Source organism: Corythoichthys intestinalis, chromosome 4 (assembly GCF_030265065.1).
Source record: "Corythoichthys intestinalis isolate RoL2023-P3 chromosome 4, ASM3026506v1, whole genome shotgun sequence".
NCBI lineage: Eukaryota > Metazoa > Chordata > Actinopteri > Syngnathiformes > Syngnathidae > Corythoichthys > Corythoichthys intestinalis.
The window spans coordinates 42,350,525-42,368,085 of NC_080398.1; the positions used below are offsets into that span (position 1 = coordinate 42,350,525).

At 36.6% G+C, this 17,561-nt stretch overlaps 2 protein-coding genes across 3 annotated transcripts in view; one reads left to right on the top strand and one right to left on the bottom strand.

Moving 5' to 3' along the window:
- Positions 1–4,943, top strand: part of LOC130915058 (atrial natriuretic peptide-converting enzyme-like) — a 28,196-nt gene extending 23,253 nt beyond the window's left edge. For both annotated transcript variants that reach the window (XM_057834751.1, XM_057834752.1), the window contains 3 exons: positions 1,193–1,306; positions 1,432–1,499; positions 4,119–4,943. In XM_057834751.1, the coding sequence (XP_057690734.1) occupies positions 1,193–1,306; positions 1,432–1,499; positions 4,119–4,142 (206 nt within the window). In that variant the 3' untranslated portion in view covers positions 4,143–4,943. The remainder of the gene's footprint in view (positions 1–1,192; positions 1,307–1,431; positions 1,500–4,118) is intronic.
- Positions 1,580–17,536, bottom strand: LOC130915059 (sorcin-like). The gene is made up of 9 exons (XM_057834753.1): positions 17,164–17,536; positions 15,721–15,774; positions 15,574–15,643; positions 12,084–12,127; positions 11,860–12,007; positions 5,165–5,278; positions 5,036–5,094; positions 4,945–4,967; positions 1,580–4,149 (listed from the first exon to the last, which is right to left on the bottom strand). Exons 1-9 carry the CDS (start codon positions 17,200–17,202, stop codon positions 4,146–4,148), a joined length of 555 nt encoding a protein of 184 aa, XP_057690736.1. The 5' UTR covers positions 17,203–17,536; the 3' UTR covers positions 1,580–4,145.
- Positions 17,537–17,561: the final 25 nt, after the last annotated feature.

Consider the following 17,561-nt stretch of genomic DNA (forward strand, 5'->3'; position numbering starts at 1 on the left):
CAAGTCTAATGTATTTCATATCATTTGTCAATGGAGCTAGGGCTTTTAATGTTTATATGGTTTAGCGATAGCACTCTCACTGTATACATATATAATACGTAATAAATATGAAGTGCGATAGCACTACTCCAGATTGTCCCTAGTTGAATTTATTTTTTGGCTTTTGACCTCAATAGTGAAATTGTAAATTAATTGTATGACAACTGTCTGATAATCCCCTTATAATTATATATTTTCAGGTAGTTCATTCACAACGTCTGAGTGTATGTTGTCGGCGATTAGCCTAGCAATGATCTTAATTGTGGTTCTCAGCCTAAAACCCTCTAAATATATATTAAATGCATCTTACCAGATATAAAATGACTACTACGTAATCTGTGGTAGTCGTTTGGAGCCCAGTTTTCTCGTCGAATTGCAGCAGTCAATCTCGGTCTCCTCTTCGGGTCTCTCGGAATACGGTAAAAATTCAAGTCTCTCCGTCTATCTTCTCTGTTTTTGCAACCGACCGCCACACACGACTTCACCATTTTGATTATTAATGTTAACGAGCAGAAAAACACGCCATAATAGGAGGAATTTACGAAGCGCTAATGCATTAACATGACTAGTATCCGGACAACATGGCGCGGGGGCGTGGTTGTGACGTCACGTGAGTAGGGTCTATACAGGGGTTGGACAAAATAAAATAATGGAAACACGTAACATTTTGGCGTCATTATCATTGAACACAATTATTAAAGAATGGCATGAGGAACATTCTAATGAAGTTGAGCATCTCGTGTGGCTGGCACAATCCCCAGACCTCAATATTATTGAGCATTTATGGTCAGTTTTAGAGATTCAATTAGGACATGTCCACCGCCACCATCTCTAAAGGAGTTAGAGGGTATTTTAACTGAAGATTGGCTTAAAATTTGTTTGGAAACAATTCACAAGTTGTTCGAATCAATCCCTCAGAGAAGTGAGGCTGTAATTACCGCAAATAGCAGACCTACACCATATAAAAATTGTTTTTATTTTTTAAAAAGGTGTTTCCATTATTTTGTCCGACCCCTGTATCTTTCAAATAAACTACACTAAAATCCATTTTGAAATTTTCAGCAATTTACAATATACAGATGCTCAAGACATGACCCCTGCGGAACACCAAGCTCTCAAATTCAGTACTGTGTGCGTGCATTTTTTGCCACAGGGTTTGAACTAGAAAGGGACAGCTTGATTACACTGTGGTTGGAGTACAGCAACCAAGGAAAGCTCGAGTACGACGAATTCATCGCTCTATTGACAAGATTGCAGATCCTTAAAGGTACCAAAATTTTTTCATACAAAAGGAGCGACACAGTCTCATTTAAAGTGTTTTCTTTTTATATGTTTAAAAGCCATTTGGTTGACTTTAAGACTGTTCCTGTTATTTATTTACTCTTCCAACAGATAGTTTCCACGCTAACCTTCTCAATTTGCCGTGCGACTGCAAAGTGGCCAGCTTCTCTTTCAAGCAGGTGCGTTTACTGTTGCACGACACTTCATTAGCGACTCACTTTTGATGGACAATGAAACTCGAGAGGCTTTCATGGAATAATATCTTTATTATTGTGGGTTGTTAGTACAATTTTACAGAGCCGCCCAGGTGCCAGTGTAGAAAAAAAATATTTTCCATAGCTAATCTGTACCCACTTTCGTCATCTTTACCCACAATTTAGTAATATGTGGTTACCCACAATTTAGTAATATGAGGCTACAATATAGTAATTTGTACCCACAGTTTAGTCAACTGTACCAACAGTTTACTACTCTGTACCCACGGATTACTAGACTACCCACAGATGACTAAACTGTGGGTACAGATTACTAAACTGTATCCACAGATGACTAAATTGTAGATTGCTAACTGTACCCACAGATTACTAAACTGTTCCCAGATTCCCACAGACTAAACTGTGGGTGCAGATTACTAACATTTAGTAATCTGTACCCACAGTTTAGTCATCTGTACTCACGGATAACTAAACTGAACCCATAGTTTACTACTCTACAGATTAACTAACTGTACACATAGTTGAGTAATATTTGCCCATAGTTTACTACCGTGTACCCACGGATTACTAAACTGTACCAACAGTTTCATAATCTGTGGGTATGAATTACTAAACTGTGGATACAATTTAGTAATCTGTGGCTGTATATTACTAACCTGTGGGTACAGATTACTAAACTGTACACACAGATTACTAAACTGTGGGTACAGTTTATTAATTTGTGGGTGTATATTACTAAACTGTGGGTACAGATTTCTAAACTGTACCCACAGATGATTGAACTGGGGGTACAGTCGGTGCAGATTACTAAACTGTTCCCAGATTCCCACGTTCCCACAGACTAAACTGTGGGTACAGATTACTAACATATAGTAATCTGTACCCACGGTTTAGTCATCTGTACTCACGGATAACTAAACTGTACCCACAGTTGAGTAATATGTACCCATAGTTTACTACTCTACAGATTACTAAACTGTACACACAGTTTTGTAATCTGTGGGTATGGATTACTAAACTGTGGGTACAGTTTAGTTATCCGTGGCTGTAATTTACTAAACTGTGGGTACGGATTACTAACTGTGGGTACAGTTTAGTAATCTGTGGCTGTATATTACTAAACTGTGGGTACAGATTACTAAACTGTACACACAGATTACTAAACTGTGGGTACAGTTTATTAATTCGTGGGTGTATATTACTAAACTGTGGGTACAGATGACTAAACTGTGGGTACAGTTTAGTTATCCGTGAGTACAGATGACTAAATTGTCGATGCAGATTACTGAACTGTTCCCACAGATTACTAAACAGTTCCCAGATTCCCACAGGTTCCCACAGACTAAACTGTAGGTGCAGATGACTAAAATTTAGTCATTTGTACCCACAGTTTAGTCATCTGTATCAATCTGCGAGTATAGATTGCTAAACTGTGGGTACAGTTTAGTAATCTGTGGGTGTAGATCAGGGGTTCCCAACCTATTCCACTAAGGCACACTGTGGGTGCAGGATTTCATTCTTACCAAACAAGATGACAACACTTTTTCCCCAATCTGGTGTTTTACAAGTGCAATCAGTTGATTGCAGTCAGGTGTGGCTTGTTTTAGCAGAAGCCTCATTGGTTCAACTGTCTCTGCTGGATCGGCTGGAACAAAAACCAGGACCCACAGTGTGCCTTGAGGACTGGGTTGAAACCCCCTGGTGTAGATGACTAAACTGTAGGTACAAGTTACTAAACTGTACCCTCAGATTAGCTATGAATTTTTTTCCTACCCTGGCACCAGGGGGCACTGTACAATTTTGATAAAACACATAAATTTTAAAATTGTTTATCTAATCTGAACATTGTGTTACAAACTAGAACTATTAGTCCCTTTTCATGCACTACTTTAGTGTTATATATATGTATATATATATTAGGGCTGCCAGTTTATCGACTCATCGATTATTACGAAAGGTCGACCGATTTATCAGCTGGCCGATACAAGTACTTTTTTCAAGATCGACAGATATCAGCCACTTTAATACAAAACCTTTAGGTTTACTATTTAGGTGATCTTTTTTAATAAAGGTTTTGCCCACCTAGTTGCCATTGTTACAAAATTAATGGGCCGATACATTTATATCATGAGTATTTCAATTGCTCTCCATGATCGTGCTTTAAAAGAAAATATCGGTCTCAATTATCGGCTTCCAAATTTGGATGAACTTTTTTTTTCGAAAAATCTGTATCATCATCGGCCTTTGCAAATCCCATATCGGTCGACTTCTAATTATTAACTCTTCGGTTGGGAGGGTTAGCATTCATTCGTCCATTCACTGTCAACCCTCCCACTTCAAATGGATTGGATGTCGACTTGTGACGAACTCACTTAAAGAGTTTCAATTTAGTTTTTAAAAGCCACATGATTGGATGTCTATCACCGTCAATAAGAACTTAATTGGCAACTCTTTTGAGACATTGTTGACGAAAAATTGTCCAAATTCTCGTATTAAGCACATAAGCCGATTTGTCGACCCGTCGCAAAAATCATAATTTTGGCAGCTCTAATAAATACCAAAATATTTTTTTTCTCCTTCCAGTTCATGAAGTCCGCCGTCGTCTGAAGATCAGCTGGAACCAACAAATTTAGTAATAGCACCTTTGGATTTTTTTTCAAAACTATTTTAAAAAAATCTAGATATGTGTATATATAGATTATAAACATGTTGAAATACATTGAAAGCGCACAATAGTGCTGTACGATATGACAATATTAATAGCCAAAACATTATGTTTTTGAAATTTAACATGTCTATTGTTACTGTCGCCCTAAATAGACCTGTTTCAGCAATGTACATTCTGTTCCACAGAGGGCGCCCTTGCTGTTACTGTTACTTTTTAGCCCTTAAAAAAATAAAAATTAATCAAAAACCCGATCCTTTCCACCCGATTCCGATCCTCTGAAAAATGGCGCGATCATCCCGACTTGATCTGATCGGGGACAACCCTAAAACTGCTACTTCTGTATGTCCTGGATAGTTTTAGGTTGCAGTGCAACGCGTTACATTCAACAATGGTGGCAGGTCAATTTAAAGTCAATTCAAAAATTGAGTAGGAGATACATTGCCATAATTCTCGAAATTTATTATACCGTAAGATATCAAAATCATGATATAAAAATGGCCCATATCTTTATTTTTCTTTTTTTTTTTTTTTTTTTTTTCCATATCGCACAGCACTAGTACACAAGCGTTAATGTCAATGAAGAGTAAAAAATAGTGGTAACTTAGGCAAATATTGATTTCACAGCTGAACTACCAAAGTCAAATATTTCTGTTTTTGAACTTTGAAAGTTCCGCTGTAATGTAATTGGAATAAAAATGAGTCTACGCATTAAAAAAAATAAAAAGATGTCTTGTTCCTCACATGCTCATGGTCACTTGGATGAACTAGACAGTGGAAAAAAACAGTTGTTATTACTGGGTTCTATACAATTGATGCATCACGCTGTACTTACGTCGTCATACTGGAAGGTGGCGCTGCCATTTTGTGACGTGTCACGGCGTCGGAATTGATCTATAAGCACACACATTGTGAATAGCTATGCTTTATATCCAAAAGAATAAGAGGTTTGATGGACTCCTACCGGTTAAGGCGCGAAGTCGAACACAACAGCACACAAAATCATCGAAAGGGATTCTTCCATTGACGCCGTAGCGCTTCATGACCATGTTCATTCCGTTAGGACTCAGGTTGTAACCTGCACAAAAAGCAAGTTGTTATGTCTTCGTCTGCCGTCAACGGCAAGGGCTGGCAGTAGGGTTGTTCCGATCATGTTTTTTTGCTCCCGATCTGATCCCAATCGTTTTAGTTTGAGTATCTGCCGATCCCGATATTTCCCGATCCCCGATTGCTTTTTTTTTGCTCCCGATTCAATTCCAATCATTCCCGATAATTTTTCCCGATCATATACATTTTGGCAATGCATTAAGAAAAAAATGAATAAAACTCGGACCAATATATACATTCAACATACAGTACATAAGTACTGTATTTGTTTATTATGACAATAAATCCTCAAGATGGCATTTACATTATTAACATTCTTTCTGTGAGAGGGATCCACGGATAGAAAGACTTGTGACTTTGTGTATTGTGACTAAATATTGCCATCTAGTGTATTTGTTGAGCTTTCAGTAAATGATACTGTAGCCCTGCCCAAATGCATGATGGGAAGTGGAACCATGACTATGTGCAGTGCTACCAATGGATATATCTTCTCTGCGTTGGGAAATAATAAAAGGTGTTAAAACAAAGATCAATTGTGACCTTTCTTCCCCACATTGCTTCCCATGATATTTCTAATCATATTGAGAGGGATTGCAAGGTTTTAGCCAATTAAAGAACGGCTTCAAAGACTGCCAAAATTCATTCTACTCAGTATGCGCTGCCTATTATCTCTTTACAGTGCCTTGCAAACATTTCGGCCCCCTTGAATCTTGCAACCTTTCGCCACATTTCAGGCTTCAAACATAAAGATATGAAATTTAATTTTTTTGTCAAGAATCAACAACAAGTGGGACACAATCGTGAAGTGGAACAACATTTATTGGATAATTTAAACTTTTTTAACAAATAAAAAACTGAAAGGTGGGGCGTGCAATATTACCCTTTACTTTCAGTGCAGCAAACTAACTCCAGAAGTTCAGTGAGGATCTCTGAATGATCCAATGTTGTCCTAAATGACCGATGATGATAAATAGAATCCACCTGTGTGTAATCAAGTCTCCGTATAAATGCACCTGCTCTGTGATAGTCTCAGGGTTCTGTTTAAAGTGCAGAGAGCATTATGAAAACCAAGGAACACACCAGGCAGGTCCGAGATACTGTTGTGGAGAAGTTTAAAGCCAGATTTGGATACAAAAAGATTTCCCAAGCTTTAAACATCTCAAGGAGCACTGTGCAAGCCATCATATTGAAATGGAAGGAGCATCAGACCACTGCAAATCTACCAAGACCCGGCCGTCCTTCCAAACTTTCTTCTCAAACAAGGAGAAAACTGATCAGAGATGCAGCCAAGAGGCCCATGATCACTCTGGATGAACTGCAGAGATCTACAGCTGAGGTGGGAGAGTGTCCATAGGACAACAATCAGTCGTACACTGCACAAATCTGGCCTTTATGGAAGAGTGGCAAGAAGAAAGCCATTTCTCAAAGATATCCATAAAAAGTTTGCCACAAGCCACCTGGGAGACACACCAAACATGTGGAAGAAGGTGCTCTGGTCAGATGAAACCAAAATTGAACTTTTTGGCCACAATGCAAAACGATATGTTTGGCGTAAAAGCAACACAGCTCATCACCCTGAACACACCATCCCCACTGTCAAACATGGTGGTGGCAGCATCATGGTTTGGGCCTGCTTTTCTTCAGCAGGGACAGGGAAGATGGTTAAAATTGACGGGAAGATGGATGCAGCCAAATACAGGAACATTCTGGAAGAAAACCTGTTGGTATCTGCACAAGACCTGAGACTGGGACGGAGATTTATTTTCCAACAGGACAATGATCCAAAACATAAAGCCAAATCTACAATGGAATGGTTCAAAAATAAACGTATCCAGGTGTTAGAATGGCCAAGTCAAAGTCCAGACCTGAATCCAATGGAGAATCTGTGGAAAGAGCTGAAGACTGCTGTTCACAAACACTCTCCATCCAACCTCACTGAGCTCGAGCTGTTTTGCAAGGAAGAATGTCAGTCTCTCGATGTGCAAAACTGATAGAAACATACCCCAAGCGACTTGCAGCTGTGATTGGAGCAAAAGGTGGCGCTACAAAGTATTAACGCAAGGGGACCGAATAATATTGCACGCCCCACTTTTCATTTTTTTATTTGTTAAAAAAGTTTAAATTATCCAATAAATTTTGTTCCACTTCACGATTGTGTCCCACCTGTTGTTGATTCTTGACAAAAAATTAAAATTTTATATCTTTATGTTCGAAGCCTGAAATGTGGCGAAAGGTTGCAAGGTTCAAGGGGGCCGAATACTTTTGCAAGGCACTGTATATAGGTAAAGCGGCATCATAACAGATTGAGCGTTACAATGAGTGAGAGGGTCGTGCAGCGTATATAATAATAGCGTTAAATATTTTAACGTGACACATTTTAAAATAAATTAATTGCCATTGCCATTATTGGGATATTTTTGATAACCCTACGTTAAGCCTAAACTAAAGAGTCTGGATGAGTGTAACATATTATGTCTGTAACGTTAAATGCAATTAGAAAACGATTTAGTTCAAATATGCTGTATATATATATTAAAAAAAGGCATGGCCGATATTTTTTTGCCGATTCCGATACTTTGAAAATGACGTGATCAGACCCGATCGATCGGCGACATCTCTAGTTGGCAGTGACCTTTTTGTGCCGTTGAAGAAGAGAGACGTCAATGGGGACCAGAACTACGACTTATTTTAATGTAAATGATATTATATACTGTACATCCAAATCCAACATTATACAGTGGTATGAAAAAGTATCTGAACCTTTTAAAATCTCTCACATTTCTGCATAAAATCACCATCAAATGTGATCTGATCTTTGTCAAAATCACACAGGTGAAAAAACAATGTCTGCTGATCCTCTAACTTAAATGCATGTAGGCTCTAATAAACCACAATTGTTCTCTTGTACTAAAATATGTTGTTAGAAACACATAAAATGTTAAATTAATGGCAATATTTTATAATATTTAGTACATATTTGACCGTTAGTTGGCGCCATGGTTTGCGGGCTCACAGTGATGACATAATTGGGATCTTTCCAAATGTGTAGCGTGTTCAACAATTGCTTATTGCTGCCTAAACTCGCGAAGTAAAATGCCATGATGTGCTGCTTTTGGATGCAATTTCCAGTCAAATGGAAACAAGGGGAGTGAAGTGAGTGGTCAAGGTGGAATTATTATTTTTGAGTGAATAAATGTACATAAGTGGAAGCTTCTCCCCCTTTTTGGGGCCTTTATGCACGTATCCTACCCACCACGCGTTACAACTGGCGCCCAAACATTTTTCCTGGATCCTCAGTCAAGTAAGGGATCTGTCTATTTTCTGGATCCGACGGTCCCACCGAGTCTGCAATATTGGTTTCGGATCTGTCAATTTTTTTGATATTCGGTCCCACAGCGGCTTTTCGGATCAGTCTATTTTGTGGAATCGACGGCCCGATCGCTGGCTGCAACATTACCATGGGATCGGTCTAATTCCTGGATCTTCGAGTGAGTAAAAAACACGGATTTGAATTACAATTGCCATCTTTTTTGTTGACTATTCTTCGTGGGAGTTTTCCCCAAATCATACTAAATAATTAAAGCACTATGGCACGCTACAGTGACGACAGTGACTCTGACGTGGACCTTACAACAATGTTGGAGTTCGTCAGGGAACACGTGTTTGCGTACTGCTGAGCTCCAGAGAGAAGAGTGGCAAGGTGGAAATATTATTTTTTGTGAATAAATGTGCATAAGTGGAAGCTTCTCCCCTTTTTGGTACATTTGCACACGTATCCTAGCTACCACGCGTTACAATGTACAGGACATGGATTACACAAGGTGTGCTCTTTGGCCTGTACTGTATGTAAAGCACACGACAGCTCTGGATGCTAACAATCTACATACCGTAATTTTCGGACTATAAGCCGCTACTTTTTTCTTTCATTTTGATACCTGTGGCTTATAGTCCTGTGCGGCTTAATTGTTGATTTTTTTTAGGTAACACTTAATTTGACAGCAGCGTCATAAGACTGTCATAAGATCATCCAAATTATGACATGACACTATCATTGACATCACTGAATGATTATGTCATAAAGTGTCATTTGGCAAATTTTGTCACTAACTCAATTTTTGTGCATCTTGGATCTTTTGCATCCATTCAAAAGTGAGATGATTTGAAGGATAACGCTTAATGACATCTGTTATAAGCATTCATGAATGCTCAGGACAGAGACATGTCATAATTATGATTGTGTAATGACAGTCTTATGGCACCACTGTCAAACAAAGTGTTAGCAAATACCATAACTAACAAATGATGAAACAATTGGAAGAGTAACTGAAGAAATATTTAGCACAGAACATGATTTTTGATTGTTATTTACACCTGTAGCGCTGCAATGCATGTTAAGAGGCATGTTGGATGACAACAGTCAACAGCAGGTAGGGAGCAGTGATGGCCAAATGAAGCTTCTTGAAGCAATAAAGCTTTGCACTAATTAGTTCAAAGTTTAATGATGGTTCATTTGGTCTTATGACAGTCGGTCGTATGATGCCGCTGTCAAATAAGGTTGTACCGGTTAATATCTTATGGTGTAAATATCCCATGATACAGTGAGGACAGCTGCGGCTTATAGTCCAGTGCGGCTTATCTATGAACAAATGCCGTTTTCGTGCCAAATTTGGTGGGCTGCGGCTTATAGTCAGGTGCGCCTCATAGTGCGAAAATTAGGGTAATTATATTGGGATAAGTTTGAAAACGCAATATGTTTACCTTGAATATCTGCTAATAAAACCGGAGTTCCCAACAGCACTCTCTCGCTCTGTTGCCATTGAGACTCACTAGCAGCGAGTGCATCACCAGTTTTGCCCAACTTTTGTCTTATCAGGTATTTGCCGCACTCATTTTTCCCTGAACCTTGTCTTGTGAACGACCGACAGTGCTGTCCTGCTCTTCACTTTTTCTGGTTCAAATAGGAAGGGTAGAACTGACGACATGTGGGGAAAGCTAACGAGTGACACGCTGGAATTCCGGCAACGGGCCCAGTGACGTCACGCACTGCGACGTAACAAGAATAGCGACCTATCACTTAAAATCATTTTAGAAACTTTATTAAAACAAAAACATTAAGAGGGGTTTTAATATGAAATTATTATAACTCATGTTAACATTTATCTTTGAAGAATTACTTGTCTTAAAAATAGAGGATCCCTTTAACTAAAACCACCCAAACATTTATAGGATTTCAGTTAGCTGGGATAAGCTCCAGCACCTCCGCAACCCTCGAAATTAATATCTCAAAAACGATAGCAGCAAACAATTATAGTACTGCAACAATTAATCGATTAATTAATTTAGAAAAAAGCTTCAAATTCAATTTTGCTGCTTTGATGATTTGTTTAAGTAGAGTGGGATTGTTATGCTTTGTTTGAAAGTGTTGCATTTAGTTTTATTGGTTTAGGAAGATACACTGCCCTCTGGTGGCAACAGTGAATATGACATAACTCGTCCAAGCTGAATCCAGCTGCTCCCGGTTCTGGCCAACATTAGGCTTTAAGTTTTTGTTTGAGCTAATATGTTTGTTCATGCATTTGTAATTTAGTTTTTATAGCGTATTTAGACTTTGTTGTGGGAATATGTGTCTGTAAAAAAAATGTTAGCACTTTATAGCATTTAAGCTAGCAGAATTTTGCTATGCAAGTTTACTACGATCAAATAAAATTTACATATCAATTTGACTAGACATTTAAACTCCAATTTTCTTATATCATTTGATGCTAAGCTAGAGTACTTTACTTTTATTTTTTATTATATTTATTGTTTTATTTAGCATTCACATTTAATTCTTTTTTGAAAGTGCAATCATGGCACCAATTGATGTGCAAGTAAACAAAAATGTTAATACATCATTTGTTTTAAATCTCCCTAAATTATTCTGCAACGCATTAAATGTTTGTTATCTGATTACTTGATTAATCGAACTAACTCATCCATCCATTAATCGATTACTTAAATAATCGTAATCAGCAGCTCTAAACGATTGACACAATTTTTAGCCATTTTTAATCAAGATGGGGGGCTGGTTGACCTCAGACTGACCTATAAAAGAATTGTTAATACCTCAAAAACGATGGCAGCACAAACGAAATTTTTTTCAGCACAAACGAATGACATCATTTTTATAAATTTGCGTCTGATGGGGGGGCCAACTTCACGGAGGTAAAAAAAAAAAACAAGTTTGACACCCCTGATCTAGAACACAAACATACAGACAGGGCTGAATACGTAACCTCCTGTATGTTTCAAGTACTAGCGGAGGTATTGAGGAAAAAAAAAAAAGGAAGTGTTTTTGGTTGTTTTTTTGTCTTGGCAAATGTATTTGGACACCAACAGGAAATTGAAATGAATTCCGGACAAAAGTATTAGGACACATACAAGAATCATGTGGTTTTCTCTTAAGTATTAGGGCATAAAATTAAATTTGAACGAAATTACGAGTATCACGAAACATACACTATATTAAAAAAATGAAGTAAATAGCATTATTTTTATTCATGTAATACATACCCAGAGATCTGATAGCCTGTTGCATCTCCTGACCTTCAACCGTCCCACTCCGATCGCGGTCAAAGGACATGAAAAGGTTCTTCCAGGCATTCAAGGCTTGCCACAGGTCTTTAAACTCGGTGAAGCCCATGGTGCCAGACATGTCTCGCTGTCACCGCTTGTCAAGGATTACTACTTTCACTCTATTTAGCTTGTATATTGTTTAAAAATATTAGCAAGGATACGTCCAGCATGTTGATCATCAGTCTGCAGGTGTCCATGTTGAAGGCTGAGTTGAAAAAAAAAAAAATAGACCATGGATTGTTAAATTGTAGCCCACAATATGGATATTTACTATAACCAGGGGTGAATGTTAGCGAATGTTTTGTTAATTTATGTTAGTTATTTATAGCTTTATTTAACTTTAAAAAGTCAAATGTTTACATTATCTTCAATTTCAATGTGTCATATGTGTTGCGTTGTGTTAGGTTTCGTGTTGTGTTGTTTCGTATTGTGTTTCGTGTAGGGTTGTTCCGATCATATTTTTTGCTTCCGATCCGGATCGTTGTAGTTTGAGTATCTGCCGATCCCGATATTTCCCGATCCAATTGCTTTTTTTTTGCACCCGATTCAATTCCAATCATTCCCGATAATTTTTCCCGATCATATACATTTTGGCAATGTATTAAGAAAAAAATGAATAAAACTCGGACGAATATATACATTCAACATACAGTACATAAGTACTGTATTTGTTTATTATGACAATAAATCCTCAAGATGGCATTTACATTATTAAGTCTTTCTGTGAGAGGGATCCACGAATAGAAAGACTTGTGACTTTGTATATTGTGTCTAAATATTGCCATCTAGTGTATTTGTTGAGCTTTCAGTAAATGATACTGTAGGCATGCCCAAATGCATGATGGGAAGTGGAACCATGACTGTGCGTAGTGCTACCAATTAGAGCTGAAACGAGTACTCGAGTAACTCGAGTTTAAAAACTGATCCGAGTAATTTTATTCACCTCGAGTAATCGTTTATTTTGACAGCTCTAAGCATCACGTTTTGCTCGGACTACTTTTAATGCGGGACAACGCGCTGTCACGTGCGGAGAGGAAGAAGGAAAAAAAAAAACTTACTGCAGCCGACAGCCGCCACAAACGACGCCGACATTGCTAAATACTAGCCCGCACGATGCTACCTTGGTACAGGTAGCGCCTGATGCGTCTCATAGAGATCACATGTATGTTGAACTAGATGCCCATTGACAGACTCGGCTGCGTCTGGGCAGCGTTAGTAAACAGCCGCCATCTTAAAGCAGTAGAGCGCTAAGCGCTAATAAAGAGCGCTAATAAATGAGATTAACGTTACTGTCGCTACTAGCTCACGTAACGTTAGCCCTGCGGAGGGCTAGGTTTCAATTAATTATGACCACTGTCGATGCGTGGCTACAGTGTCTTACATACAGGCTTTAACATAACATAGCATTGTGGCGTAATGAGGGTGTAAAATAAAAACTTAATCATGCTAACTATCAATTTTAGCTCAGTAGTCATTGCTGGATAAAACACCAAATAGCACTGGTCCCTAATGTGCTCCAATACAGCCTGTATCACACATTTATTTTGAACACTGCAAAAACTCAAAATCCTATCAGGACTTACAGTTTAGACTAACTTAAAACTTAACTAGAACTTAAAAATGGCTTGACACAAAGAGAAATTCAATTGAAACACATGGGAAAAAATCCTAACTTTTAAGTGATAAGTGATGTGTGTTATCAAGCGTAACAGCATTTTATATATATATATATATATATATATATATATATATATTTTTTTTTTTTTTTTAATAAGATCTAAAAGTTTTTTGAGTGAAAGCAGTGAATTAGTCTTTTTTTTAAATTCTAGTTACATCTGAGATGCAATTGTTGGCTGTTTTCAACAATATACATCGAAAATAAAGACATTGATTGACTAAAAATGGTTCAAGATTAGATGAAATGTCTTGTTTTCTCATGTATATTTATAATTGCTCTTCACCTAGAAATATATTTGTTTTATCCGATTACTCGATTAATCGATAGAATTTTCAGTCGATTACTCGATTACTAAAATATTCGATAGCTGCAGCCCTACTACCAATGGATATATCTTCTCTGAGTTGGGAAATAACATAAGGTGTTAAGGAAAAGATCAATTACTATCTTGCTTCCCCACATTGCTTCCCATGATATTTCTAATCGTAGGGAGAGGGATTGTAAGGCTCTAGCCAATTAAAAAAAGGCTCCAAAGACTGCCAACATTCACTCTACTCATTTTACGCTGCCTTTTATCTCTCTAAATAGATAAAACGGCGTCATTACAGATAGAGCGCGCCAATGCGTGAGTGGGTCGTGCAGCGCATGTATTAATTGCGTTAAATTTATTAATGTGATACATTTTTTAAGAAATTAATTACCGCCGTTATCGGGTTAAATTTGATAACTCTACCTTAAGCCTAAACTCAAGACTCTGGATGAGTGTAACATATTATGTCTGTAACGTTAAATACAATTAGAAAACGATTTAATTAAAAAATAGGCATGGCCGATATTTTTTTGCCGATTCCGATACTTTGAAAATGACGTGATCGGACCCGATCGTTCAGCATCCCGAGTTTTGTGTTATGTTACGTGTTATGTTGTGTTATGTTTCGTGTTGTGTGTTGTATTGTTTTACGTTTTGTGTTGTGTTTTGTGTTGTTTCATGTGGTGTTTTGGGTTGTCATGTTGTTTTGTGTTATGTTTTTCTTGTTGTTTTGTGTGATCATGTTGCTTTTTGTTGTCATGTTTTGTGTTGTTTTGTTATGTTCCGTGTTGTCATGTTGTTTTTTTGTGTTATGTTTTGTGTTGTGTTATGTTTCGTGTTGTGTTTTGTATTGTTACATTTTGTATTGTTTTATATTTTATGTTGTGTTTTGTTTTTTCGTGTGTTTTGTGTTGTCATGCTGTTTTGTGTTGTTTTTCTTGTTGTTTCGTGTTGTCATGTTGTTTTTTGTGTTATATTTTGTGTTGTGTTATTATGTTTTGTTTTGTATTGTGTTGTTATATTTCGTGTTATGTTCCCTGCTGTTTTGTGTTGTTTTGTTATGTGTTGTCATGTTTGTGTTGTTTTTTGTTGTTATGTTTTGTTTTGTCATGTCGGTTTGTGCTGTTATGTGTTGTTTTGTGTTATGTTGTTTTGTTTTGCATTATTATATTTTGTGTTGTTACGTTTTGTGTGGGGCTCTGTTTTGTGTTTTTTTTAAGTTGTTTTATGTTGTCTTTAGTTATGTTTTAAGCTATGTTTTATGTTATGTGTATAAATACTCACTCAAGGTCCAAATTACAACAACACAATACAAGGAAAAAAACCCAAAACAAGTGTGTTTTAAAGTAGTGAAAATTGAGGATTCACATTTAGATATGTGGAAATGAGGGGAAAAATGTACTTGTGTTGTTTTTTAACTGTTTCTCGTGTATGCCTTGTTACATGAAGTAGCCTAATGCACGTAGACATGTTTTGTTTTATTCTGTTATAGGTATTATTGTGCCAAAATCAGTTTTCTTTGCATTTCAATAGTTTAAGGAGGTTTTAAAAAATAAATAAATAAAATTCTGGGTCCGTGGCAACCTTCATGTCAGGGAGTTCCGACTTCCGGGGCAAGAATTCTAGCCACTTTCACCCCAGACTATAACTATATATTTCATACGTTGGTAAGTGCCAGAGATGCCAGACTGAGTGAGGCATCGTTGTAGCTCGTCTGCAGAGATTTGCCCATCCTACCAAAACATAAGAAAACAATAGTGAACATTGATTTGATCAACAATTTCGACTATTGAATTCAATTTAAACTTACTTGCCCGGCAACTGCTGCAAAGTAGCCATAGAGAGGATCCTGCTGCTGTGGCGGCTGCAAAATATTTTTTGTATATTTTTAAAAGCATGGATGGAAATTGAAAAAACATGCCATAAAAGTGTCAGGTTAAAAATGAATGATTTCAAAAAATATTATGATACAGAATTTTGAAGTTTGTGATAGAATAAATACATTTACACAAATATATATGGGAAAAAAACGTTTCAAGATTTGTTAAAAAGTATGACGTAAAGACAACGAAATATAAAAACATTTTGAATTTAAGTAAATTAAAAAACAGATTAAAAAAAAAAGACATTTTAATGTTTATTAAATTGAGAAAAAAAATAATTAAAGAATATCCTTGAAAGAAAAAACGTTTTTTGAAGGGTATTAAAATTAAAAATATATCCTAAAATTGAAAGACACTTAAAGAGTAAATTAAAAAAAAAACAATAATAATAATAATACGATATAAATGCATAAAAACATTTATACAATATTTGTAAGTGAAAATGTATTTTGAATAAATATTTTAGTTTATCTTAAATATAAAAATTAGGTACTTACCATGACAAAAACTAATTTTAATGGTTGAACACTGTAAAATTAATAGTAAATCCACAGAAAATTTCTGGTAGAATTAAAAAAAAAAAAAAATTAATAACAAAACACACAATTATATATATATAACATACAATATACAAAATATACAAAACATTTCCCGCTTTCTAAATAAAAAAAAAAAATATGAATACATGGTCATTAAAATATTTGTAAAAAACTTGAACATGAAAACATTTTGAATAATTAATTTATCTTAAATGTAAAAATTGGATCCATTGATAATAAAAAAAACTTTTTTATCGGTTAAATACTGCAAATCTAATAATAAATCATCAGAAAAATAGATCCGGAATATTAAAAAATAAAAATAAAAAAATTAATAACAAAACACACGTTCAAGGATTGTTTTCTCCCACAAAAGCGATTGAAGACATTTCAAACCGCACTTCTAAAACTTAAATTATGTTAACCTTTCTATACAGTACATTGGGCGTGTCGAACAAAACTACAGCTCCAATTTCATCGATTAAAATGATTGACCACTATTGTTAAATCCACTTTTAATAATCTGGAATGTGATTATATATGAGAAGAACCTGTGGAATTGTTTACAGAGCTACTAATTCAATCAAATTAGGTTTCTTATCTTCAAACAAGCATGACTTTTTGCATGCAATTTGATTAATTTCAGGTAATATCAATTAAGTCGTTACATAAAGTGACATTTTATTCCTACTTTTTTTTTATGTGAGTATATATTCTTCTCCAAAATCAATGTAATCCACTTCCGCGCACCCCCTCGCACCGGCCTCTCACAGTCCGGGGAACGAAGCCCTTTTTTCGGCCGCATTTCCTCCAACCCTCGCCCCTTCTTACCATGCCTCCCGGAGCTGCACCGTATCCCGCGTAGGCCATTTTCCAACCTGGATTTTTAACCAAACTATTCCAAACGTGGACGTTGATCGGAAATGGCGTGATGGTGGATTGTAAAAGGAATTCTTTGCAAAGTTATTCTCTGCTCCTCCCACCAGTTTATCGCTACTAATTTCTTATTTTCCGGTTTTGTTAGAACACGAGCAACCACCAATCACAAGCTAGCTTCGGTTTTTTTTCGTCGAGGGCGTGTCGGTAAACGTGCAAAAAACGTCGGAGATGCAATTTAACACTCGAATAAATGAAGATTTAAAATTACAGCAGGTTAAAAGTGAACACCTAGACAAGATGAATGCGAGAAATGCTGTAAAAGTAATTTAATTAGTTTAAAGAACATCACG

Coding starts and splice junctions, on each gene's coding strand:
- LOC130915059 (XM_057834753.1), bottom strand. CDS start 17,202: ATGGCCTACGCGGGATACGGTGCAGCTCCGGGAGGCATG. Junction 15,644..15,720: donor TTGCAGCAGTTGCCGGGCAA/GTAAGTTTAAAT, acceptor ATGTTTTGGTAG/GATGGGCAAATCTCTGCAGA. Junction 12,008..12,083: donor TGATGATCAACATGCTGGAC/GTATCCTTGCTA, acceptor AAGCGGTGACAG/CGAGACATGTCTGGCACCAT.